This window comes from Leptodactylus fuscus, chromosome 2 (genome assembly GCF_031893055.1).
Source record: "Leptodactylus fuscus isolate aLepFus1 chromosome 2, aLepFus1.hap2, whole genome shotgun sequence".
Lineage (NCBI taxonomy): Eukaryota > Metazoa > Chordata > Amphibia > Anura > Leptodactylidae > Leptodactylus > Leptodactylus fuscus.
This window is the reverse complement of record NC_134266.1, coordinates 80,212,105-80,239,140: the sequence shown is the minus strand read 5'-3', so window position 1 is coordinate 80,239,140 and position 27,036 is coordinate 80,212,105. Positions and strand designations below refer to the sequence as shown.

Sequence of the window (27,036 nt, the reverse complement as noted above, 5' to 3'; positions counted from 1 at the left end):
TAATATACCTTGCAGTGTAGAAAGAGTCTCATTTTTTTTCTCTAGTGGCACATTTAAGATATGTTCACACAGAGTTTTTTGCAGGCTGAATTTGACATGGAATCCACCTCAAAATCCGCCTGCAAAAAGGCCTCCCATTCATTTCAATGGGAGTCCCTTGCTTTTTTTTTTTTTCTTTCCCCACCAGTCTTTTTTTTTCCCCCTTTTCAGCTAGCGGGAAAAGAAGCGACATGTCCTATCTTTCCGTGGCTCGAGACTCGCTCCCACTTATGCCCATTCATTCTGGCCTAATCAGGAGTGGGATGCTGATGCACTGTGGCTAGCCACGTGGAGATTTCACACAGCGGAAGAGGTTTTCTCCATGTGAACAGACCCTTAGGGAGCCTTCACACGGAGTAAACGCGTGTGTATTTTTGCAAAATACACGTGTAAAAATAAGACTCCCATTGACTTCAATGACATTCTATAGGCGTATTTTTACACGTGTAAAAAAATATCATTGAAGTCAATGGGAGTCTTATGTTTACACGTGTATTTTGCAAAAATACATGCGCGTTTACTCCGTGTGAAGGCTCCCTTACTCGGATATGTCAATATGTACCATCAGAAATCCCCTGTTTAAGTTTTTTGACACTTGGCCTACCGTGGAGTGGCTTGAGATGTAACACTGAGCAACTACACTGGACAGCAGTGTCACTTTTTGTCTCTGTGAGACCCAATGGGTTTAGCTGGCACATGTTAGTGTTACTGTATTAAAGAGGACTTTTCATGTCATGTATATGTGCATTTATACACCACTAGAAAGCTGACAGAGCGCTGTTAATTTCGGCACCGATCTGTCACCACTGTCAGAAGGGTGTTCCTAACAGTCTGGCATCATATCTGCGCTGTGAGGAATGCCTACCCCTGACAGTACTCGTTCATAGACTTGTACTAGGATGGTGTTTGATAGTATAAGGCTATCTTAGAGTACTGTTAGGAGGGGGGGGCGGTGTTCCGCACAACCCTGCTATAACGCTAGACTGTCAGGAACCTCCTTCTGACAGTGGGGCGAGATCCATGCCAAAATCAACTGCACTGATTTCTCCAGCCCCGGGGAACATAATAGGAAAGCCGTCAGTGCACTGAATACTTTCTATTCTAGTGGTATATAAAACCACATATGCATGGGGACATGAAAGGTCCTCTTTAAATAGCAAAATGAATTTTTCATACAGCTTATGAATTGTAGCGAAATCCAAGCAGCCAGGAAGCAATACCTGCTGACATCTACATTTCCAGGGTTTATTGAGTTGTCTGTGTATGCTCTGCTGGCTTTACATTCCACATGTCTGCCCGCTCAAGAAACTAAATGTGATGCATGAATGCGTATGTTTAGATGGTTACTTTTAAGCTTCTTTATGCTAACTTTGCCAAGCTTCCATTAATGTCCCACGTTGTAGTGTGCCTGTTTAGTAACTACCCACACTTATTGATGCTGTATTGGCATTTAGTTCACTTTCTAGAGTATAAACATTTTTGTAGTAGTATGGAGATTGTTCTCACCATAAGTCCTGGGGCAAATGACTTTGTGCAGTTTGCAGTCCACGAAATCCTACTTAGTCTTCAGTTTTGCAGTCCATTTCTCATCAGTGTGTCATCAGCATCAGTGTCGTATGTCTGCAAAAAGTTCAGTATTGCGTCAGGGTGTTGCCATATTTGTGGAGCCACAAAAAACACGGAGCACTGGAAATGATGTCACTAGCTTAACCCTTTGGCTCCGCTATTATTTTCTTTGACGAATGACCTGGAGACACGTTGATCTCTACAGGACAATATCCTACTCAACAATTCTGCAGAAATAGGTCACACGGATAACTTCCATGTAATAACCATTGTATTCTGTGTCCCATAGACTTTTATGGGCTAGTCTGTGCTGCAAACCCTGAGCAGACTAGACCATGCACAGACTTTAAGCCCACATAGGGACTCTTGGAAAACACTGTAATATGCATGGGCACATTGAAATGGGTCAGTGTGCTATCCAGGAGAAGTGTGCGTGTACATGAGGGCTGACAGTGAATTGCTGTATGGAGTAGAATAGGTTGCTGCTTCTGACAGAAAGTTTGCACAGTTTTTCTCTGCTGAGTTTCTGCTTCAATTATACCTATAGGGAAGCCGCAAGTGTTTCCGTAGGAATAATTGACATGCTACGATTTCCAAAACAGCAATAGTTTTTTAAATTGACGCACGTCTGCATCGCATATATTAACATGGTGGGGATGGGATTCGCTATTTGCTGTTACTGTAAAAGCTGTGGGGGGGTTTTTTGCGGCGTTTACGCCACATTTGGCCTTAAGGAGACCAGTGCCTTTAGAGGAGCTCTGTGACCACTTTGTTAAAAACCAACAACGATGTCCTACGTATTGCAGCCCAGTCCCAGCTGGCATGAGCTACCCATGCATGGCTTAATTTAGAGCACGTTCAAAACGTTGTGTTGCAGAATAAGGCCCCATAAATAAAAAATTGTAAGGTTACTTTTTTTTTTTTTATCAATGTACACACGTGTTTAAACCTTACATATCTAATAGAAATTCTTCATCTACACATTACTGATTTACTGGCAAAGTCCAGAAATTAATTTCACGTGAAAGATAATTGCCTTGTGAAGCTATAGACCAAATCCATGTTGCGTAAACGCAGGTTTTATGTTGCATATTCTGCTGCAGATTTTTGAGCCAACCCAAGAATGGCTACAAAAGGAATAGGAAATATATACAAAATATTTATATATCTACCTTTTGCTTAATCCACTCCTGGCTTCCGCTCAAAAAAAGTTGCAAAATCTGCAACAAAAAAAGTTGTTTCTGCACCATGAGGCTTCAGCCTACCCCATATAGCGGGACATAGCAAAAAAGGAAAATCTGTGGCAGCAACACATCGTGGTTTTTCACATAATGCTTTTCACAGAAAGTCCGTAGAGGTTTCCTCTGTGTACTCTCTGCTTCTGTTATATCTACAAGGAAACCACCAGCATTTCCGTAGGTATAACTGACGTGCTGTGATTTCCAAAACCAACGGTTTTTGCTGCGTTTTTTTTTTTTTTTTTTTCTCTTTAGCCAAAGCCTGGAGTAGATTGAGCAGAGGGTAGAAGAGTAAGAACTTCCTTTATATTTCCCATTCCTTTTGTAGCCATTCTTGGTTTTGGCTCAAAAAACTGTAGCAAAATCTGCAACAGAAAAAGCTGCGTTTCCGCAAGGTGGGGCCTCAGCCTTAAAGAGATTTTCTAAGCTTCTAAAAACTGTGACCAATGTGAGTAAATTTCATTATGGATAAGTATTGATTCTCTTATTTTAAGGTGCTTGCCCCTTCAGTCGGTCCCACTAGTGATGTATGTCCCTGAGTTCAGTGATCACATGGAACTTCATCACTGCAACATTAATTTGTAGAATCTGGGAAAACCCCTTTAGGCTAAGGTGCCACGTTGTGGAAAGGCAGCAGAAAAAAACACTTTATTTTATATTATCAGCAAAATGAATGAGATTCTGGTCCCATCTACACATTGCAGAAAGACTATGTGGAAAAGGTGCATTTTCAAAAACATACGCGTAAACGCAGCATGTCAATTATACCTGGGGCAATAATCATGTTTTGCCTATAGATACAATACGGGGGGAAAAAGTTGCAGAAAAACAGTGAGGCGTTTCCTTTGTGTTTTTTTCCGCAACATAGTGCCTTAGCTTTCACATTGTTCGTGTGTAGCCATTTTGTTACAAATAAATACAATGCCGTTGGTGGCTTCTGCAGTAAAACTACAAACCTAACAACATGTTCACATCTGTAACACTGTGTCCATTGTTCTGGTCCATAAGAGGACCAGGACAACAGACACTTGGACCACAAAAACAATAGTCAACAATAGTGCCTGACGGACCCCATTGATTATAATGGAATCCAAATGCACTTTTTCGTCCTGCGATTTTTCGATGGACACACTGTGACGGATTCTGAAGCAGATGTGAACAGAGCCTGAGCAGGAAAGATTCGTGAAGACTGAAGGCAGGGACTGATGTGATCATATTCTGTGGAGAGCTATGTAGAATATGAAAATCAAAGGGAAATAAAGAAAAAACACTCTCTTATTTTTAAAATGGAAAAGGCCACGCTCATCCCTCACTTCATAAACTGCCCTTGAAGGAGCCTTGTTTGAGCCAATTTGGCTACATAAGACTATTCCTACATATGTGCATTGTATCATGTATGTACAGATTTTTCAATATTGGGTCATGTTAGGTGAATCTTCTCTAAGATTTGTCTAAAGTCAGTTTTTTGTACACTGACTGCTTGATCAGCTGTGAGAGAAAGCTCCTTATTTAACCACTAAATGGCCACTTATGTAAATGTACTCAGTATGGCTGGGAATGAGTACCAGTTGTAAGTGTGGTGCTGGGACTGACCACAGAATTCCAGTGTAGATCAAGGCCAGCCGCATAATGAACTGGGTACAATTTATGACTCAGTGGATGTCAGCTCATGGCTAAGCACTCCAATGTGACCGATTACCTCAAAGCAACATGTTAACTGTGCATTTTATTTATTTTGTAGCCTATATTTTATATGGATATGAGGTGTGCTTTAATGCCAATGTTACATTTGTTCTATAATATTCTCTTGGTCAGGCAGCATATTTAAAAACTGCTTAGATTGTTTCCAATTTAGTAAAATATAAATATATATATATATATATATATATATATATATATATATATATATATATATATATATATATATAAATTTTTATTTATACACAGATGTGACCAGAATTAAAGTTGGATTTTGTTTCACATTCTTTTTTACATTTTATTTTATTCATTCATGCATGTCACTCAAGTTATTTCTGTGACCATTGTGGCTTTCTCTTTCATTAAACGAAGGGTACCAACAATTTTGTCCACGTGTGTACCTCTGAAACCTGTCTTGAGAAGGGGGACCCCAAACTCCTGTCTTGTAGCCTTTGCGAGCATGGAGGTGGCTGTTCATACAAAGCACACTGCTTTCACTTCTTTGACAATAGCTAAGCACACAGGGTTGGCTGTTCTCTGAAATCCCATGAAATAGCCTTAAAGGGGTTCGCCACTTTCAGACCAATATTAAGACACAAATGTTATTGTTTGTATAATAAAGATTTTCCATAATTTTCACACTTTTCCAACATACTTTCTATATCTATTAATCACGGTTTTCTAGATCTCTGCTTATAGTCATTCATTTTGTTACTTCTAGTGGATAAAAGTCTGACCATGGTCATGTGACTTACAGTTCATGGTCATGGGATTGACACACGGGTACACAACTCGTTATCATGAAGATGTCTGATTACTGGGCTGTGACTATAACGAGCACCTGTGTGTCCATCACATGACCTTGGTCAGAATTTGTTCCACTACAGGTAGGCAGAATGGATGGCAGCAAGCAGAGATCTAGAAGCAGAATAACATTTGTTTTCCAATATTGGTCTGAAAGTGGCCACTCCCAATAAGGTACCCTGACTCCATCTATAGTTCCTAATATTCCCCAACATAGACTCCCCAATACATAAGCACACTTGGTTTGGCCAGTTGTCCATGTGTTTTCAATGGGGATTAGAGATTAAGTTGCTTATGGACAACCCTGGCAACGGCTTGTCTCCCAGGGGAACAAAGGATAATAAGGCATAAAAATATCAATCATGATAGTCTTCCTTGACTTAAAAAAAACTTTTTTTTTTTTTTTTTAGATGGTTGTAAGCATTTTAATAGCCCCCCCCTCCTTCCCCTTCTAAGGGGCTTGCGTATGCAGTCTTTTTAATTGCATGTCACATAGATTGTAGTACAACTGTATTGCAGTATATGGGACTTTTGCTACACAACTATTGAGGCTGCAATACTATTAGGGGATGTTTACGTGACTCCTATGCACGAGAGTCAACAGGTCCAGTCAAAATCAGCAAGTGTGAAGAAAATTGTATGTGTGTATTGTACCTTTAGGCCAGGGGTCTCAAACTCAATTTACCCCGGGGCCGCTGGAGGTAGAGTCTGGGCCGCATCAGGTTTTCCCAATTTTTTTTTTTCTAAAAGTTGCCGTATTCTGACAGCTGTAACTTTTTTTATACATCCGTGTACGGGGATGCATAGGGCGTCTTTTTTTGCGGGGCTGGGTGTACTTTTTAGTTCTACTATTTTCGGGAAATGCTATTGCTTTGATCACTTTTTATTCAAATTTTTATCAGAATCAAAACAGTGAAAAAAACGGCGGTTTGGCACTTTTTACTATTTTTCCCGATACGGAATTTACCGTACAGGAAAAATATTTTTATAGATTGGTAGAGCAGGCGATTTCGGACACGGGGATACCTAACATGTATGTGTTTTACAGTATTTAACTACTTTTATATGTATTCTAGGGAAAGGGGGGGGTGATTTGAATGTTTAATACTTTTTTTTTTTTTTTAACTTTTTAAAAAATAAAATTAAAATAATTTCGCATTTATTAGACCCCCTAGGGGTGTTGAACCCCAGGGGGTCTGATCACTACTTCAATGCATTACAATGCTAATGCATTGCAAAAACTCATAATTTCTTTTGCAGGCTGCAAAAGTAATCCACTATTACGGTGGATGTCGGGATGTCCGCCGGGGGCCGCAAACTATTGTCCCGAGGGCCGCGAGTTTGAGACCCCTGCTTTAGGCCATGTTGTTGTTACAGATTTTGCTGTGTGTGATTTTTTTTTTTTTTTTTTTTTGTTTTGTTTTTTTTGCCAAACCTAGGAGCGGCTACAAAAGTAATGGGGAAATATCTAGGAAGCCCATATACTTCTACCTTCTGATCAATCCACTCCTGATTTTGGCTGGAAAAGAAAAAAAAACACGGCAAAATCTGTGGCAAGAAAGCACCTTTTCCGCAATGTGAGGGCCTTGGCAATACCCTACAATCACACATGCAGATTTTGAGACAAAAGCAATTTTCTATATTTTTTTTTATTTTTTGCTTTTTTTTGGAGGGGCGGTTCAGTCCCGTGTTTTGCTCAAAAAGACCGCACCAAAAACAGTATGTATGATAATACAGCCTTTTTACCTTGGGTTCAGTTTCTGATTTACAAAGTTGAGTTTTTGCTGGCTGTAGCGGTAAGACGCAATGCTTGCTAGGAAAATATTTCTTCCACTTTGTTGCATTTTAATAAATTGTCTATGTTAGAACTGTAAATGTTCATGCTGACAAGTGTGGCTGTGTAAGTCATTGTACTGCCCAGTGTGAGCTAATCTATGCTCTTAGCTGCTAATGCGTTCCAGCACCAGCTGTCTGAATATCACTAGCAAGTCAATGGTGGACATGTAATAAGAAATGATAAATCTCTCCACTGAGGAATGGCTTGAAAACGCACTGATGATAAGACTGCATATAAAGTGAGGGTGGAGGACTAGTGCCTTGGAAGATTGTTTTAGAGACATTTACACTTTTAATCCATCAGATCTAAAAAAATAAAGTGAAACAACCCCAGGTAAGACTTTGTTCACATCTTGTTGTATCAGATTAAAAATGCTGTCTGGTCTGCAGGTGTTGAGAAGGCCGATATATAATGTGCTTTTGTGGAAAAGAGGCAGTATAACTTGTATTTTATCTAAAACATTCCTCATTTTGGGCTTAGTAGACGGGTCCTACCCAATGACTGACAGCTATCCCTGTTTGTATACTTGTATAGGGAATGTTGTCAGTCACTGAAGGAGACAACCATTTTTAGATAAGTGATACCAAATTTTTCCAACTAAATGATGTATCAGAGTGCTCAGCTGTTTCTGCTACCGAGCTTGCTGTCTGCAGGTCCCGATTTAGGCTAAGGCCCCATGTTGCGGAAATGAAGCTTTTTTTTTTGTTGAAGTGTTTGTAGCCATTCTTGGCTTTGGCTCAAAATAAAAAAAAAACAACGCAACAAATAAAGCTGTGTTTCCGCAACGTGGGCCTTTTATTTGGCAGAACTTTCCTGGTATATATGTATTGTATCCATATGGCTCTGTTCACCTGACAAATGCCAAAAGACCTCCCATCTGGCGTTCGTTGGACTGGTATTTGATTATATACTTTTTTGCTGGATAGTATTAGGGCTAGTTCACACCGGGGTCCACGTGTACACATTCTGTCACAGCTGCCGCGACGGATTAGGCCCAAATGATTGGGACAGAGCCTCACACCTCGGACGCCGTGGCTGAGTCCGCCACAGAATCCACGGCAAGATAGGGCAGCTCTCTTCTTTTTTCCGCTACTAGCTAGCGGAAAAAATAAGTGAGCGGCTCCCATTGAAGTCAATAGGAGCCATTTTTGGCAGCGGATTCCGCATCAAAATCCACTGCCAACTTCCCCTGTGTGAACTAGCCCTTAGACTACCGACTCTGAGGAGAAACTCACATTAAATCTTATTGCACAAGCTTGGTTACTAACAAAGGAACCTATGGGCAACCTATTGCAGACTTTCCTTCATGGATTGCTTTAGGTTTTATATAGTGAATTATTCCATCAATAGGAAGCCTGTAATATTCCTGCATACACATCTCTAAAACCTGACAACTTCAACATCTGCAAGGAGTTTGTATGTTCTCCCCATGTTTGCAGGGGTTTCCTCCCTTTCTATACTGATAGGAAAAAAAAAAGGTACATTGTGATCCCTATATGGGGCTCACAATCTACATAAAAAAAAAATAATAAAAAAAAAAACACATAACTTCTTGTAGCACCCAGATATTTTACCACTAGTTTATAGCGGTAATATTACAGTGTACTACCAAAATAAAGGTGACTGTATGATCGAACAGTGATTTGTACAATCGTTTCACAGATGCAGCCATACACAATAATCCATACTTGCTGGTTGTTCAGACTAGCCATATTTGTTCAGAGACTCCTGGGGTAATAACGTTCTTTTGAACTTTCATTTGTGGTTGAACGATCACAAACCCGCCCGACTTCTTTCCAGATGATGAATGGTGTGTCATCAGTTGGCTAAAATGATGGTTTATTAAAAATTTCCTGACACATGTTCATTATGGTTGAATTTGTTCTTTTCCCTCAACTTTAATCTGTGTTTGGCCAGTTTCACAAGAGTTGTCTACTGTGTACAATTCATCTGGCAGTAAAGGTTGGCACACGGTAGGGTGTTTGGCAATGATGACTGTTGAAATAATACTATTTGCAGTAGTTACTGGTAGGTGCGAACACCATATAAGCGTGTGCTGAAGCTTAGTCTTATTATTCTCTATTTTTATAGGTGTCATAATCTCCAATATCGTACTCCTGCTTCTTTCTCTGAGCTCTCTTCCTTTATTCTACTGTTTTTCAGATATACATGGGTGACCGGCAAGGAACCACTCACATATTACGACATGAATCTGTCTGCACAGGACCACCAGACATTTTTTACTTGTGACACTGACTCCTTGCGTCCTTCTGATGCTGGTAGGGATTTATTTCTATTAAAGGGAGATGTTTTTGTTTTACATTTGAAACCATAAACTAACAATTTATTTGTTTGATAGCGGTAAATGTGACAGATCTGCCACTGTTTTTGTGACGAAAACCATAACTCACTTGTGAACAAAGATTGAAGGGGTTTTATCATTGGGAAAAGTCATTTTTAACTAAGCACATTCTTGCATAGCCTTTAGAAAGTCTATTCCACACATATCTTTTGTGAGTACGTCTCCTCAGTAGTTGTTGAATGAACTAGTTTTTCTTCATATGCTAATTAGCCTTCTCTGTGCACTCCGGAAGTTTCTGTGAGTTTCTGATATTCTCTTTGTGTGTGAGAGTAGAGAGAGGAGTCATCAGCAGCCTCCCTGCTCTCACACACAAAGAGAATAGCAAATTGTGATCACAGACACTTCTGAAGTCCACGTTGGAGGCTAATTAGCATATGAATAAAAAACTGGCTCATTGAAAAACTACTGAGCTGATTTACATACAAAAGGTAGGTGTGGAATAGCCTTTCTAAAGGCTATGCAAGTATGTGCTTAGTTAAAAATGATTTTTCCAATTGCTAGAGCCCCTTTAAGTTAGATACCATGATGCTTCCCTCCTTTTGCCATGTTCTACATTGTGGCCAAAAGTCAAGGGAAGGTACCGGATGCACCATTAATAGCAGGTTGGCCCTCTGCGAGCCCTGATATGCAGAAAGACAATGAGGCATGGACTCCACAAGGTGTTGCAAGAGTTCTGGAGGGATATTGATCCACGCAGTCTGCACTGCAGCCCACAATTGGTCCTGTGTAGTTGGTGCTGGGTCCATGGAGCAGACACTGGTATCCACAGCATCCCTTAATTGCTCTATGTAGAGGAATGAAGGACCAAAGGTCTGTTATAGGAGAACCGCACTCACTGGTGTACAGAAGAGGATGGTGAACCAGGATCCAAATTCAAAAGATTTATTAAATTATATAAAATACAGCACGACGTGTTTTGAGCCTTCCACTGGCCCTTTCTCAAGTGCTACAAGGAGAGCTCCTGAGACACAAGTCTACAGGCCACACGTCGGTAGTTTTGATTCCTACATGGCGTACTTGTTGTGAAATCTGCACCTGTATAGATGTCCATTCATGGGAAAGCTGGGCAATTTCCATGACATTTTCTATATGTGGAAAAACCAGGTGTTGTCAACAAATTGTCCGTACTTGGGAAAGCTGAGTGATCTCAATGAAAGTGTTCATATTTGGGAAAGTTGGGTGATTTTCCAGTGATGAGTGCATACACGGCACTATAGAGGGTAATCCTGCTAGTGTTGATGGTGATGAAGCCATGATTGGTGGTGTCCCATGTGGAATGGCAAAACGCAGCCGGCCAGGTCAAATGCAGAAGTGAGGTCATACAAAAAAGTTCCTCATGCCTTTCAAAAGCTAGTAGCTTTCTCCATTATGAAGCTGTGACCGCACCGTGTATATTTCTCAAACATTTAGCCCAACATTTTAGGAGGAGGAAGAAAGGCTTCTCTTCAAAAACCCTCCACTCCTTCATTCCTCTACATTACCTTCCCGGTCCTTACGGTGACGGATTGAACTGCTGCCACTCTCACCTCAATACGCTCTTCAAGTGTTGTGACTGTTCACAACCCCGTAAGGTGAGAGACCATCTGGTCTTTGTCAGTATTTACCTGGCTTCAAATCCACTTTCACTCTCAATACTACACTACTTACAAGTGCACTCTGTGTCCTCTCTCTCTCTGTTTTTTAATTGCTGTATGGGGTTGAGATCGGGCAGGCCAGTCGAGGGTCGTGAGGTCACCGGTGTGTTCAGTAAGCCACTCCCGTGCCACCAACGAGCGATGACATGTTGCATGGCCCTGTTGGTACACAGCATCCCCATTAGCAACTCCAACACCAGAAAGGGGTGCAGATGGGTCTGCCAGAAGTTGCACGATTGAGCACCGGTCATTGATCCCTGTACCTGGACAATGGGGCCCAATTGCGACCATGTGAACACGGCCCAGACCATGACTGAGCCACCTCCCGCCTGGACACGTCCCTGTTGGCATGCAGGATCCTTGAATTCATAGGGCATATGCCACACTCTCACATGCCCATCGGCTCTGTACAACTGGAACCATGATTCATCAGACCATGCCACCACTGTCCAAGTGATTATAAAAGTCCTAAAAGCTTCCTTTATCGCAGATTAATCCTAGATTAACAAAATGGCTAAAGGAAACTGGTTTGACTGGAGCATTGAGGATACATCTGACTGAACATCATAATATAGTAATAATGTTATATATTCTATGTATAAATGTCATGTTTTACTTCCTTCATTGAGTATACCATTTCATGTGCCACCACGTTTTGACCACAGGCAGACAGTATTTTTGTGCTGTGTTAAAATGGTTGTTTGGGCAAAAATCTATTTTATAAATAGGCCAGTGGATGTGAAAATAATAAAAATAAAATAAATACTCTCTTCCCTATTCAGTTCGGCTCTGCTGGTCTATTGTATTCCGGCAAAGTTCATGCCACACGTGAGCGCTGAAGCCAATTCGCGGTCTCCGCATAGGTCACGTGAAGGGACCTGAGACATAACAAGTAGTGACGTCACATGTCCTTCACTGAGGCCAATCGGCGGTTTCAGCGGAAGGGATTTGCGATGGCACAGGTGGCGGTGTCACTTCACTGTAAGCTTAGGGCACTTATTTTTTTTTATGTTGGCTGATCTTTTTTCTGCTTGTGTCTGTCTCCCATTGAAATGAATGGGAAGTGGAACTTTCGCTGCGGAAAGTTCTGCTTGTGAAACATTTACTACACCCAGGCCTTTCATATTTTGATCATTATTGTCCCCTCTTCGCCATGACCCAGAATTGCAGGAATGTATAAGGATTTCCTACCATTTAACTATTCCAGCAACTGTTCACACTAGTCTGATTCCTACAATTCCTATTAATGTGATTCACTTGAGAAATTACATGGGAATAGATGATGGCTATTTCATTGCTGCACTTATATCCGTGAGAGAATGTCATGTCCGTGGCTCACACTAATTTATTTCTTTTATTTGCATAATAAATCACTGAGAACATTAATCCTTTTACCTGGGCATTGTTAAATTCCAGGCTTGTGTGAATTCATTTGTCATGTGCAGGAAATGTCCGCTTTCAGCTAGCGGGGTGACTGTTGGAGTAATGTTCTTTTGTTGCACCAGAAGGCTATATGGTGTCCCGTGTAAAGCCAAGACTAATATTTTGTCTCTGCAGGAAAACTCAAACATTTTCCACACGATCCTTAATTATACAGTAACCAGAATGTAGTCTTAGCATTGTGGAAGAAGATTAGATGGGGATTTCTAAGAACACGCCTCTGTGCAGCATAGGCTGTAATAGAAGGAAATTTGTCTGGACGGGGTTTTTTTTTTTTTTTTTTTGGACCTGCTTCCAAATTTGATTTGTACTTACAGCCTCCATTATACCATTTATGACACTGTTAGCTGGATGTCTATGAATGATTTCAAAAACAGGAATATAGTAAAAAATCTTTCTTAGGGTGCATTCAGACTACGTAACGCCGGGCGTGTATGAGAGCCGTACACGCCGGCATTACGGCAGACTGCCGAACACTTCCCATTCACTTCAATGGGAGCGCTCGTAAACGCCGCTGTTACGAGCGCTCCCATTGAAGTGAATGGGAAGTGTTCGGCAGTCTGCCGTAATGCCGGCGTGTACGGCTCTCATACACGCCCGGCGTTACGTAGTCTGAATGCACCCTTATTGCGAGTTTTTCGACTAGAAAGAATGGCTTTGACACCTAAATGGTTTTACTACCATAAATTATTTCATTTGCACAATTGGTTCTCTTGATAAAAATGTTTAATTCATGTGTCTTGTATGATATTTGGGTGAGTTCACACCAGGGCTGTGCAATCAGGAGCAATTTTGGCTGGAGTCGGAAAAAAGTTGCTGATTTTGGCTTAAAAATAAATGATTATTGGAGACAATTGTATAATTAATTAGATGCGTATTTTCCGCAGGAGTTCATTCATACTTTTGAATTGATGATGTTCTTTATAGAGGAGTCAAAGTTGTTGGTTTTGGCCTACTGACTCCGATACATTGTGATTCATTGATCCTTTTTTTTTTTTTTTTTTTTTTTAAATTTATGATGGATTTTAGAAAACCCCTTGATGATATTAGGTTCACACCTGCGCTCAGGTTTCCATTCTTTGGGTCCACTTGGAGACGCGAAAAACGGAAGCCTGATCTTCTTAAAAACCGCAAAATGGTTTATTTAGATAAACAGGAAAATTAAATAAACCTTCACTTCAGACACACAGGAGTGAAACAAAATACAGCCTTAAAGGGATTCAATCATTAAAAACCAATTTTTTTTCTCCCTAACACGTAGGAATAGCCTTAAGAAAGGCTATTCTCCTACCTTTAGATGTCTTCTCCGCACCGCCGTTCAGTAGAAATCCCAGTTTTCATCGCTATTTAAATTAGTTCTCTCGCAGTACTGGGGGCGGTCCCCAATGCTGCAAGAGAACTCTCCAGTGCCGCCTCCATCTTCTTCAGGAATGGCCTCTCCCTGCGTCTTCTTCCGGCGCTGGCTTCAAACTTCTAGGAAGGCGCAGTCTGCTCTGCCATCGGGCCTAGGGCAGATCCGACTGCGCATGCCTGTGGCCATTTTCTTTTGGCCGCTTAGCCCAGTTTACTGTGTAAGCAGCCACAGGAAAATTGCTGCGGGAATGTGCAGTCGGCTCTGCCCCACCACATCTAATATTGTCTAATACATTCCCCCCCGAGGAGAGTAATACTGCCCCCACCTTAGTGGCCCCCCAAGTAGTAATGTCTCCCAGTGGTCCCCAGTCACCTATTAATGTCCACTATTGGCCCCACAATGTACACTCACCGGCCACTTTATTAGGTACACCATGCTAGTAACGGGTTGGACCCCCTTTTGCCTTCAGAACTGCCTCAATTCTTCGTGGCATAGATTCAACAAGGTGCTGGAAGCATTCCTCAGAGATTTTGGTCCATATTGACATGATGGCATCACACAGTTGCCGCAGATTTGTCGGCTGCACATCCATGATGCGAATCTCCCGTTCCACCACATCCCAAAGATGCTCTATTGGATTGAGATCTGGTGACTGTGGAGGCCATTGGAGTACAGTGAACTCATTGTCATGTTCAAGAAACCAGTCTGAGATGATTCCAGCTTTATGACATGGCGCATTATCCTGCTGAAAGTAGCCATCAGATGTTGGGTACATTGTGGTCATAAAGGGATGGACATGGTCAGCAACAATACTCAGGTAGGCTTTGGCGTTGCAACGATGCTCAATTGGTACCAAGGGGCCCAAAGAGTGCCAAAAAAATATTCCCCACACCATGACACCACCACCACCAGCCTGAACCGTTGATACAAGGCAGGATGGATCCATGCTTTCATGTTGTTGACGCCAAATTCTGACCCTACCATCCGAATGTCGCAGCAGAAATCGAGACTCATCAGACCAGGCAACGTTTTTCCAATCTTCAATTGTCCAATTTCGATGAGCTTGTGCAAATTGTAGCCTCAGTTTCCTGTTCTTAGCTGAAAGGAGTGGCACCCGGTGTGGTCTTCTGCTGCTGTAGCCCATCTGCCTCAAAGTTCGACGTACTGTGCGTTCAGAGATGCTCTTCTGGCTACCTTGGTTGTAACGGGTGGCTATTTGAGTCACTGTTGCCTTTCTATCAGCTTGAACCAGTCTGGCCATTCTCCTCTGACCTCTGGCATCAACAACGCATTTCCGCCCACAGAACTGCCGCTCACTGGATGTTTTTTCTTTTTCAGACCATTCTCTGTAAACCCTAGAGATGGTTGTGCGTGAAAATTCCAGTAGATCAGCAGTTTCTGAAATACTCAGACCAGCCCTTCTGGCACCAACAACCATGCCACGTTTAAAGGCACTCAAATCACCTTTCTTCCCCATACTGATGCTCGGTTTGAACTGCAGGAGATTGTCTTGACCATGTCTACATGCCTAAATGCACTGAGTTGCCGCCATGTGATTGGCTGATTAGAAATTAAGTGTTAACGAGCAGTTGGACAGGTGTACCTAATAAAATGGCCGGTGAGTGTAGTTGTGCTATATAAAATAGAAAAAAATAGATCTAATGTTGATGTAGTGAAAAGTGGACATGTGGCCATTTCCCCGCCAGATTTTTGCGGCACCCCAGTTGGGAATCGTTGACCACAGGATACATGGTAAATTTTTGATCGCTGTGACTGAATTCTCACTAGTATGTGGGTCCTGAGCTCTGTTTGCTCTTATTTCATGAGTGTAGTGAGGAGAATGGTCTGGTTGGGGCATTGGGCGCAGTCATTTCCTAGGGTCCTAATGCCTATATGTTTGTTATATCACTCTGCTCACCTAAATTTAAATGCCTTTTCTTAATAGTTATGCAGAAAGCATGGCGGGAAAGAAGCCCTCAGTCCCGAGTGAAAGCTGCTTACCAAGCTCTAGAAGTATCCAATGAGTAAGTAATACATTGGTGACTCTCCGAGTAGACTTCACAGTGTACATTAAAAATGGAAAACTGCATATACTGAGAAATGACTCGTTGCTGACATGTTAAAATCTCCTTTATTGTGGTCTTTCTATGGGGTAAGGGGTTCCCTAGAATTAAACTTGAGGGAATCTTGGAAACTGAACCTGGCAGCAGTGCAGTATTAGGCTTTAGGTCAATCTTTCTCAAAGTGGGTGCTGCTGTACAACAAGGGGACGGTAAAGGGCCCAGTGAAAATTAAGGGGTGTTGTAGCAGTTTAGGGGGGCAATGGTTGATTTGTGTTTTCTAATATTTTAAACTAAGATCAAAACCTACCTACTACACTACATTGATTATTTTGTTCTTATTCCTGCCCTGTTTGATTGTATAAAATAAATAATTTATCATGGCTTTCGTACTCTGGATTGTGGTCGATTTGTACAACGATTTTTGATAGCATTCCCATCATCGTATTTGTGTGAATATGGATTTAGTTCTGTGGCAATGCTGCTAACTATAAAAAGAGAAATCGCTTGCATGTTACCCTACACGGTAACTTTATCTGATTTTGAGTATTTCGAGCCTGATATTAAGAAACTTATTAAAGATCATCAGGTTCACCCTTCACATTAGATTAGTTTTAAAATTGAAATATTTGTTTTAATTTGAATAAAAGTTTTTATAAATACTATTTATAAAGTTGCATTTTATTGCTCTCATTAGAACAGTCTCATTTAAAATGTAAGCCTCAATTCAGAAACAGGATAGGACCCATATGGCACGCTATAATTAAAGTAATGATTGTGATTTGTGATTTTATTTTATTTTTTTTCTTAAAGGATGTGGTAAAGTTAAAAAAAAAAAAATTTAGGCGGCGCTTGAAAAGAATTGATTCTCAAAGTTTGTGGTAGGTGAAATAAGTTGGAGAAACCCTAGCATACGGGCATTATGCTCGCCTCTCCGCATGAAAAATGTAGAGAGAAACGTGCAGCAAGCAGCACTTTTCTCTCCGCATTTTTCACCTTTTTCATTTGGAAACAAATGGAAACCACGTGGACCCCATTATAGTCTATGGGGACTGCGGGCTTCCTAAGGTAATTATGCGGATTAGGTTTCCGTTTGGGGGGGGGGGGGTCCCCAGGGGGGTCCCCAAGCGGAAACCATTGCGCAGATGTGAGCCAATTCGAATAGTAGTCAATGGCTTTTACTTTATACTGCAATACATTAGTGAAAGTGATCAAACCGTCAGACATTTAACAAAATAAAAACTAGATCTTATTCCACATAAAAAGATGCCTTAACCACCTCCGTACAAGTAAATATGTATCAAAACATTAAATGTACTATATAAACTTGGTATCACTGAGATTGTACTGACCCATAGAATGTAGGTTATGTCATTTTTACCAGAAATTGAATGCTGTAAAAATTAAACCCATAAGAAATTGCCACAAATGCGTTTTTTTTCCAGTTCCACTTCATTCTGAATTTGTATTCAGCTTCCTAGTGCATATAGGTTATTGAATGGTGCCATTACAAAGTACAATTTGCCCTACATTAATATGCCACTGTGTACCGAAAAATAAAAAAAATATATTGCTCTTAGAAAATGGTGAAGAAAAAAACGAATACGCGAAAACAAATATTAAAGACTATCTAGCTTTTAAAAGCTTCTATCGTGACTTTTCAGCAACAGAAACCTTAATGAGCGGGATGGGGAAAATGCCTGACAAGTTCTCTTTAAAGACCATCAGGGGTCTGACAGCCAAAACCCCCGCGGATCAGCTGTTTGATAGAGCCTCAAGCACAATTTAGTGGATGATGGGGAGGGGATTAAAATAGAACCAAAATTACTTATCCTTTGCCCTGATGTTAAACGCAGCTCCATTGTTTGTTTTTGGGTTTTTTTTTATGTAGATTGTGAGCCCCACATAGAGCTCACAATGTACATTTTTCCCTATCAATGTTTCTTTTTGGAATATGGGATGGAAAGCCATGCAAACACAGGGAGAACATACAAACTCCTTGCAGATGGTTTTTTGCCCTTGGCGGCATTTGAACACCAGGACCCCAGCGCTGCAGTGCTAAGCACTGAGCCACCGTGTGGCCCCTTTATATACATAGTTTAACTCCTTCCCTGTCGTTTATTAATTTTTGTTTGGGTCCAGAAAAGCCCATTTAATATGCTCAAAGTAGAAAATGATAATGCATTTATCCTATTGATTCTGCATGGTTCCCACTGTTCCAAACCATGCTAGCTTGTTCACAGCTGTACACAATAGCCAGCCACCTCCCTACTATAGATAGGTCTTGCTTATAATTCAGGCTCTCACAGTTTTTAATTCCTCATACAGTTGTGCCACAGCTTACATTTTGTTGGCGGAGGAAGAGGCTACAACAATTTCTGATGCTGAGAGGTTGTTCCAACAAGCACTTAAAGCTGCTGAATCTGCGTACAAGAAGTCTCAGCAGGCGCAGAACCTGAGCTCCCAGCATGAAGCCCAGTATAGTGAGTAGAGACCTCAGCAGGTTGTAATCTTTGTATTAAAGTTATAACTCTTGACAATTGTCGTCCATGCAATGTCTGGAATACTCAGGCTGGAAAGTACTGGGATTGCTGGATGCGAAATGGCCCAATCTTCTGATTTGGGTAATTGCCTTTTGTATTGCGTTGTTGTTTTTTTTGTTTTTTGTTTTTTTTTTATCATATGACTCCTTGTTAAAAATGTGTAGGTGAGACTTTGACCCCTGCTATGTCCTCTCTATAACTAATTTTGATATTCTCTTGTTTTATCACACTTGCTTCAAATGATTAATTTTAGAGCGGAATTACCTCATCTCTTTTATGACTTTATAACCCGGCGATTCACAACCAGTGTGCTGCACCCTAGATTCAATAAATAGATGGTTTGACAGCACACTCCTCTGCTCCATTTGTTTCATTGAGTCTACTGGAGATGGCTGAAGTACAGTGCTCAGTAAACTCCAGTAATAGTACAGCCGTTTCGAATAGAACACCCATAGGAATGAATGGAAGCAGCCCATTCATTCCTATGGGTGTGTGCTATTCGAAATGGGAGTTTTGAATAGTACTCGTTCATCTCTAGTATTGATCACTGCTCCTGTGAGGTCCTAAGGTGCCAAGCACCACCTTTCTCATGTTTGTGGGGTTCTAGCAGTCAGATTCTCACCGATATACCACTTTATTTCCTAACCTGAGGATAGGGAATAAGTTGATTTCGTGGAAAAACTCCCTTTAATGGGGTAGAAGCTGTCTCCAGAGGTGTCTGGAAGCTAGTAACCTGCACCTTTTGGTGTCTTGCACGCCTTCTGATACTCTCCACGCAGTGAAAGCAGTTTTGATAGTAGCAGTAGGGGGTTTATGTATGCAACTCCCTGTTATAGTTTGCAATTCTCTGTAAAGGTGCACATCAGCCAAAATATTTTGCATCGTATTTCTTTACGTGACCGATACAATGGACATTTTATGTTGAACAGAGTTTAAATACTGTTTTTTTACAAATCTGTCTTTGTACACAGAGAGGGATATGAATGTGTTGGTTTACACAAAGAGAAGGCTGGCGATGTGTGCAAGAAAATTAGGAAGAATTCGAGAAGCTGTAAAAATAATGAGAGACGTAAGTATTACTTGTTCATCTGTGGCTGATTTTGTGGTACATTGTTGGTAGAATTTTTATGATTCCTTGTTACTTCCTTTGGCAAATCTCTTTCCAGTGTTTTACTAGGCAGTAAAATTATTTTAGAGACAAGTTATCATTCAGATGCAGGTTATAAACTTATTTCAGAAATTACATATTTAACAATTAGTTTCTCTCTGGACCCAGACGTTTTCTATCATTGGTGATGGCCATTGTATATGTTAGCTCATGTACAGCACTGGTGCAGGCATAGAAGCCATGTCTGCACCATCACAACTCTGAAGGATGGCTATGATAGATGGAAATCGCTGAGAGAATCCAGCTTTGAATTTGGCCTTCTAATCTCTTAGATGTTCCGGTTCATAATGACCACAGTATTTATGCGCTTAAATGAGACATGGATCCCTTTTGTTACCTGATGGTTGACTCCCATACAATTTGTGAGGGTCAGAATTTTTCTATGGTTGCACTGTGCCTTAGGCATAGTTTATTATATGCCTTATGGATTGTTGTTCCTTGGTAGTAATGCATTTGAATGCTTTAAAGGGATCCTGTCATTGGATACCCTTTTTCTGACTAACATGTAGGAATAGCCTTAAGAGAGGCTATTTTTTTTCTCCTACTTTTAGATGTCTCCTCTGTGCCGCTGTTCGGTAGAAATCCGGGTTTTCTTCAGTATGCAAATGAGTTCTCTCCCAGCACTGGGGGCGGTCTCCAACACTCAAACAGCACTGGGGGCGTCCCCCAATGCTGCGAGAGAACTCTCTAGTGACGCCTCTATCTTCTTTTGGAACGCCTTCTCCCTGCGTCTTCTCCGCCCTGGGTTTCAATCTTCTAGGCCTCGGGCAGAGCTGACTGTGCATGCTAGCGGCCACAAGAAAATGGCCGCTTACACAGACAGCTGTGTAAGGCTATTCCTATGTGTTAGAAAAAATTGCATTTTAATGATAGGATCCCTTTAAAAGTTTAAATGTAGTGGGACAAAAAAGTCAGGTCACTTCAGTTTCAGGAGTGCCCAGTGGATACTTGACTTTTCATTTCTATGAGCTGTTAAACTTTGGCGAGCTACAGAGCCTTTAGTATTTTTCGGCCATTTACAGTATCATGCGTTCTTCTGAAAATTGTTTTTCTCAAGGCATAGTTCATACAAACAAGTCAGTAACTAGGCTGCGTATGCCTTTATTTAATGGACAAAACCCAAACTTGAAATTTCATCACCTTACGCTAGGTTCACACTAGCGCCCGGAGTCCGTTCTCAGCTTCTGCATGCAGAAGACGGAAAGCTGTCAGACCAGGTCCGGCCGCGAAACCGTTTTTTTAAAAAACCGGACACAGAGTACTGCATGTCCAACTCTGTGTCTGATTTTAAAAAATCGGTTTCGCGGCAGAGAGCATAAAACGCCCACCGGCGCCTACGGCTGGACAGCTTTCAAACCCATCCAAATGAATGGGTTTGAAAGAGTCCTGCAGGTTTCCATCACCCGCTCAGTTTTGTGCAGGAAACGGAAACCTGCAAGAACGGAGACTGGGCGCAGATGTGAACGAGCCCTTAACTGTAATATTTTTAGCCTAGTACCTTTTAGTGAAGTCATTAACACAGAGGTTCACTTATTTTCTTTTGGCACTTAAGAATGATAGAAAAACACAATCTTCACACATATACCATTAATTCAAAGGGTTCACTTACTTTAGCTTGCAATGGAGGTATCATTAAACTTGACTCCATAAGATCTATTTAGCAGTGTCAGCAGTTTTTTATCCTCAGATCTGCTGACGGATTGCCTTTAAGAAATCTTCAGGGTTGATTTAGCTTAAAGGTTGTGACTAAATGCTGAATTCTGTCTAGAGTACAGTCATATGCACCATGCTTTTTTCCAAATACGAAACTACAATTAAAGTGATTACAGAAATTGTAGATGGCTGTTTGGACTATGGAAAAAGATTACAGAAACTCCAATAAGTAAGCTTATTTACAGAAGTCCTCCATCTGCCTCTGTAATGCTATATATTGCAACTGTCAGCTTAAAAGGGATATCCTACATGGAACAATTTCTGTATGTAACTTATTACAGGCCTGATTGATTGTCACACTGAAAAATGATATATGAAAAGCAGCCATTAATAACAAGCAAAGCATAAAAGAAACTGACGGGAGCAAAGCAATTACTAATCAGACTGCAATGTACTCTAATGAACTGCACCAGAATGGGAAAGTAATGATGTATTTGTTTTATCTAATTGATTATTTACTTGCAGCTAATGAAAGAGTTTCCTCTGCTCAGCATGGTAAATATCCATGAAAACCTGCTGGAGGCTTTGCTGGAATTGCAGGCATATGCGGATGTTCAGGCCGTGCTTGCTAAATATGATGGTAAGTCTAGCATTGCCCAAGAGGCACAGAACCCATCATTTCCAAGGTAACCAAATATACAAAACCAGTCTTAAAAATAGCAAGTAGAATGAAAAGGTAAACATCATTTATCCAAGGATTTAGAAGAATGCTGCATGACCTCTTCACCTATTTATTTACGGTTAGTTGTACCTATTAGGTCATTGTTTCAGCAGTTGAAGGTTAAAGGGGTTTCAAACCATTTTTAATTTATGGCCTATGCTTAGGATACACCGTAAACATCCAATCGATGGAAGGCTGGCAGACAGCTCCTGCTGCATACTATTGACTTCAATGGAAGCGGTGTTGCAATACCAACACCTCACCACTATACAGGGACCTCAGCTAAGGGCGGGTTCACACCTGCGCCCGATCTCCATTTTCAGGTTTCCGTCTTCTGCCATCAGAAGACAGGAACCTGGCAGACAGTGTCCGGCCATGAGCGCCGGTGAGCGTTTTGTGCTTTCTGCGGCGAAACCGTTTTTTGTTGTTGTTTTTTTTTTTTTTTTAACCTGACACAAAGTCGTGCATGTCCGACTTTGTGTCCAGTTAAAAAAAAAAAAAAAACGGTTTCGCCACAGAGAGCACAAAACGCTCACAGGCGCTCACGGCCGGACACTTTCCAAAACCATTCAAATGAATGGGTTTGATAAATGACTGCAGGTTGCAGTCTCCTGTCCAGTTTCGGGCAGGAAACGGAAACCTGCAAAATGGAGACCGGGGCGCAGATGTGAACCCACCCTAACTGGTTTTTCCTTTGTGCTGTATATAGTTTGGGTATCCCAAACTTCCTTGTACAACTAATCTGTGCAGGAGCCATGTCTTGACTGCCTACCAATCAGATATCTATGGACTATCCTAAGTATAGGCCGCAACCCAAAAATTCCCGGATAGTCATTTTGATGTGGATAGCACTGCAAGTTTTCTATCTGCTGCACTGAAAGTGGTGAAATCTGCAGTATTTTCTCAACAGAATGGTAGTCTAGATATTGCATGTAAAAGTAATACTCCACAGATTTTCTTAGGGTCTGCAGCATGCGATTTCAACCTAAGGGTCCATTCACACAGAGGGAAATGGTGAGGAATTTGGTGTGGAATTTCAGCGCTGAAAAAAAGCCTCCCATTGACTTCAATAGGCTCCTTTTTCAAAAAGGAACCCATTGAAGTCAAAGGGAGGCTTTTTATTCAGCGCTGTAATTCCACACCAAATTCCTCACCATTTTTCTCTGTGTGAATGGACTGTAAAACTGTCCCTAGGTAAGAGTTGGAAAGCAGTAAGTGAGCAGTAGTATCTTTTGATAGAAATATACTCTATATGAAGAAAAGTATTAGGATATTAGAGAAATTGCTCCATATGTGTCAAAAAAAAGACCAAATTTATATATAAACAAATAGAAACGCACAACAAAATTCTGGAGCAAACCTGAAATGTTTATACCGTATTTAAGCCATAGAAAAGGCAGAAGCAAGGGAACATACACTATTGAAAACATTGAATGGTCAAGGGCTGCTTGACTATCAGGCTTCCACCTATAAGCACTATGCCAGAATAGGATACAATATTGCAAATGGTCCCTAAATTCCAACCAATATTGAAGTGCATATTATAAAAATCAGATAATTTAGAATGCAAATTACTGATCAATGACTTCCAATACATGAAGTATTGTGCAAGTGTTCATTACAAAGAGCCAAAGATGGATGGACTCAAGTAGCCCTTGACCTGTATGTCCCTTTGTCTGTGTCCCTTTTGAGGCTTAGAGGGGATATCCAGCTTCCAAAAATGATACGCACAAGCATCCACTGCAATGCTAAATATTCACTGTTGCATTGTGCAGCCTTTTCTTGGCTTTATTTTATCTGAGATCATTGTATCCTTGTATCACTGTTATTTACATGCACTGAAGCTGTGAACAAACTACATTTCACATGATGCATCTCCCTCTCTGTGTTTGCTGCCAACAGTGGGTTGGGGGAATGAGCTTCCAAAAACTTCAAAACAGCATGTGACCTCAGATGTGGGAGTGACTTATTGCATGTGATGTCATTGGAGGGTAGAGTAGGAAGATGCATCATGGGAAATGTAGTTTGTTCACAGATTCACTGCATGTGAATAACATTGATACAAGGAGTCTCAAGCAAAATAAAGGATGTACAATGGTACAGTAAGTATATAGCACTGCAATGGAAGTATTTGCAGGTAATTTTTGAGAGCTGGATGACACCATTAATAAAAAGTGTGTGTGTGTGTGTGTGTGTGTGTGTGTGTACGCTCCTGAATGTGTTGTTGTATTTTGTTTCTATTTGTTATAGTTAAAGAGTGTCCTCTGGTTTTTCATTCAGCTCCATTGTCACAGGTAGCACGTAGCTATGCGGTATGTATTTATATATACATTACTGAAAGATTGGGTCATTCTGAAGAGCTCACTGAATTCCAGTGCAGTACGGTAATAAGTTACTTACTCTTACTAACAAATTCTTCCCTCCTTCATATTCCAAACCAGCTATGAGTGATATTTAGAACCACAGCCTCTCAGCCATGACGTGGCAAACATTGGACTTTAACGCAGTGGAACATATTCTGTGCAGTGACAAATCACCTTTCTCTATCTGGCATTCTGGGGTTGGCAAATGCCAGCAGAACATTGCCTGCCTGACATCATTGTGGCAACTGTAAAGTGTGGTGAAGGAGTGACATGCTACGGGGTTGTTTTTCAGGGGTTGGCTTAGGCCCATTGGCTCTAGTGAATGGAAATCGTAAAGGGGTTATCCATTTAGTAATACTGATGGCGTATCCCTGGGATAGTTCATCAATATTAGATCTGCAAGGATCCCATAGCCTCGGCTGTGCTACCCTGGCACAGTGTGGCTTACGGTATAGTTTACATGCAAAGTACAAAGTTATTACTAAGTGTAGAAGCAGGTTTAGCTATTACAGTGCTTCCCCATAGACTTCAGTGGGACACCACTGCCATGCCAAAACCCAATGTTACAAATCTTAGGGCAAGGAAGTTTACTGGCATGTAAACCATACACAGAGCTGCGTTGCCCCCAAATAGATGATGTGTGGAGGTCTCAGCTGTCAGACTCTTGCAGATCTAATATTGATGAACTATCCTAAGGAAAGGTCATCAATATAAGAAACCGATAACCCTTTTAATAGTTCAGCATACCAAGATAAGTCATCAGTATCCATTACCCATGGGTCTTGGACAACTCCTTTAACAAATTGGTGATATTACTGTAGTGTAGTACCTTCATATAGCCTGTGGATGTCACTGCTGCAAAGGGTGTCTGTATGGATGACCATGATAACGCTTTATGAAGCAGCATTTTACATTGTTGCTCCTGTACAGTTTGGCTGTATTCCCTGTATATGGGAAATCGTCAAATCACACCATATTGTAATGGTTAATGTGTAGTGTAGAAAATTGTATACCTGCCCTTAGGCTGTGTTCACATGTGTATTTCTTTTGAATACTCAGTGCTCATTCTATATAGAAATAAAATGATTTTCGGAAAAGCCCAGTAATGTGCTGTAGAAGAATTGTACTTTGGTCTTGGGGCATGCAGTGGGAATTTGCTTCTGTTACTGATTTCTTCTGAGTTTTGTTGCAGATTTAATACATTGGATTGTTAAACTGAGTTTACACAATACTTTTTAATTGCGGTTATGATGCGCTCATAGCACTATACTTTTCACCTGTATGATAATAACCATTCAACTGAAACATGCGTTATAATCTCCTACTGGGAAACTGTCAGCAGTATACTTTTTGTCTTTTGAGGGTCTAAAGAATATGGATATGGACTGCAGTGGACTTCTTCCTTCTGCTCTCACACTCCCCACATTATGTAGTTTTACAAAGCAAAGTGTGAATGGGACAGAGTGGAAAAGAATGAGCTGGGTCAGACCTCCCCATTTTCAAAATGATGGCTTGTCTCATGTCTGTATGTCAAATCAGGCATGGAAAATGGAGATGGTCTCTGTGAAATGAACATCACACATGATGAGAGGCAAGCAAACTGTTCAGGATTAGCTGAGTTGAAGGAGAAGTGAGAGGTTGGGAGGGGGATGAGCGAGAGGTTCCACTGCTGAGGGGAACACTAGGGAATTAGAAGCAATCCCCATATCAAAGCAAATGTGTGTGGTTATATTTAGTAATAGCCCAAGCCGTCACAATATTTTCCAGACAAGAATACATGAAAGCTGACCTGAAATCTCGGGCCTTCTCTCCCTGTTCAGTTGGTTCTTCAGGCTAAAGAAGAGGCCATGGACATGACCTCTTTTTGTTTCTACATATATAAAACCTACTCTAGTATGTGTTAGACCCCCATTGCCTTGCAGCTCTCATATATATATATATATATATATATATATATATATATATATATATATATATATATATATATATATAGTTTAATTTCTGATCAAGTACTTTTTCTCTTTTGTGTTCTTGCAGATATTAGTCTTCCAAAGTCTGCAACGATATGCTACACAGCGGCATTACTAAAAGCCAGAGCTGTGTCTGACAGGTTTGTATAATTGAATGTTTTTTTGTTGTTTTTTTATTGCCCTGCTGGCGTTTTATTATTCTCATATATAAATTTGATGTATGTCTTTTGTGTCCTCCCAAAGTTCCATGTACTATATATATGTGAAATATAGATAATATTATAACCTTGCTTATCTTGGCTAGTATGCCAGAGTAAGTACTGTGCCACTGACACAAGGATTAACCTATAGATAGATATAGGAGGAGCAAAATGAATACAGATTTGAACAAGTAAATACTGAATTGAACATTCAGAAATTAGATGAAAGTCAGCTGAACCAACTCATTTTGTTGCAAGGAGTTTGTCATTTAATGTGTATGGAGGAGGGGGGTATCCTGACTCTTTCGGGGGAATCTGCAGTGGAGACTCCAGTGTAGATATGAACACAGCCTAAATTTATCTTTTTTATTATGAGTCTGTGATAC

At 40.8% G+C, this 27,036-nt stretch overlaps 1 protein-coding gene across 1 annotated transcript in view; it reads left to right on the top strand.

Annotated features, from left to right (window-relative positions):
- ST7L (suppression of tumorigenicity 7 like) overlaps positions 1-27,036 on the top strand; it is a 109,389-nt gene that overhangs the window by 18,564 nt on the left and 63,789 nt on the right. The window contains exons 5-10 of the mRNA XM_075264064.1: positions 9,346-9,461; positions 15,918-15,996; positions 18,361-18,515; positions 19,547-19,644; positions 21,922-22,036; positions 26,518-26,590. Coding sequence (XP_075120165.1) covers positions 9,346-9,461; positions 15,918-15,996; positions 18,361-18,515; positions 19,547-19,644; positions 21,922-22,036; positions 26,518-26,590 — 636 coding nt within the window. The remainder of the gene's footprint in view (positions 1-9,345; positions 9,462-15,917; positions 15,997-18,360; positions 18,516-19,546; positions 19,645-21,921; positions 22,037-26,517; positions 26,591-27,036) is intronic.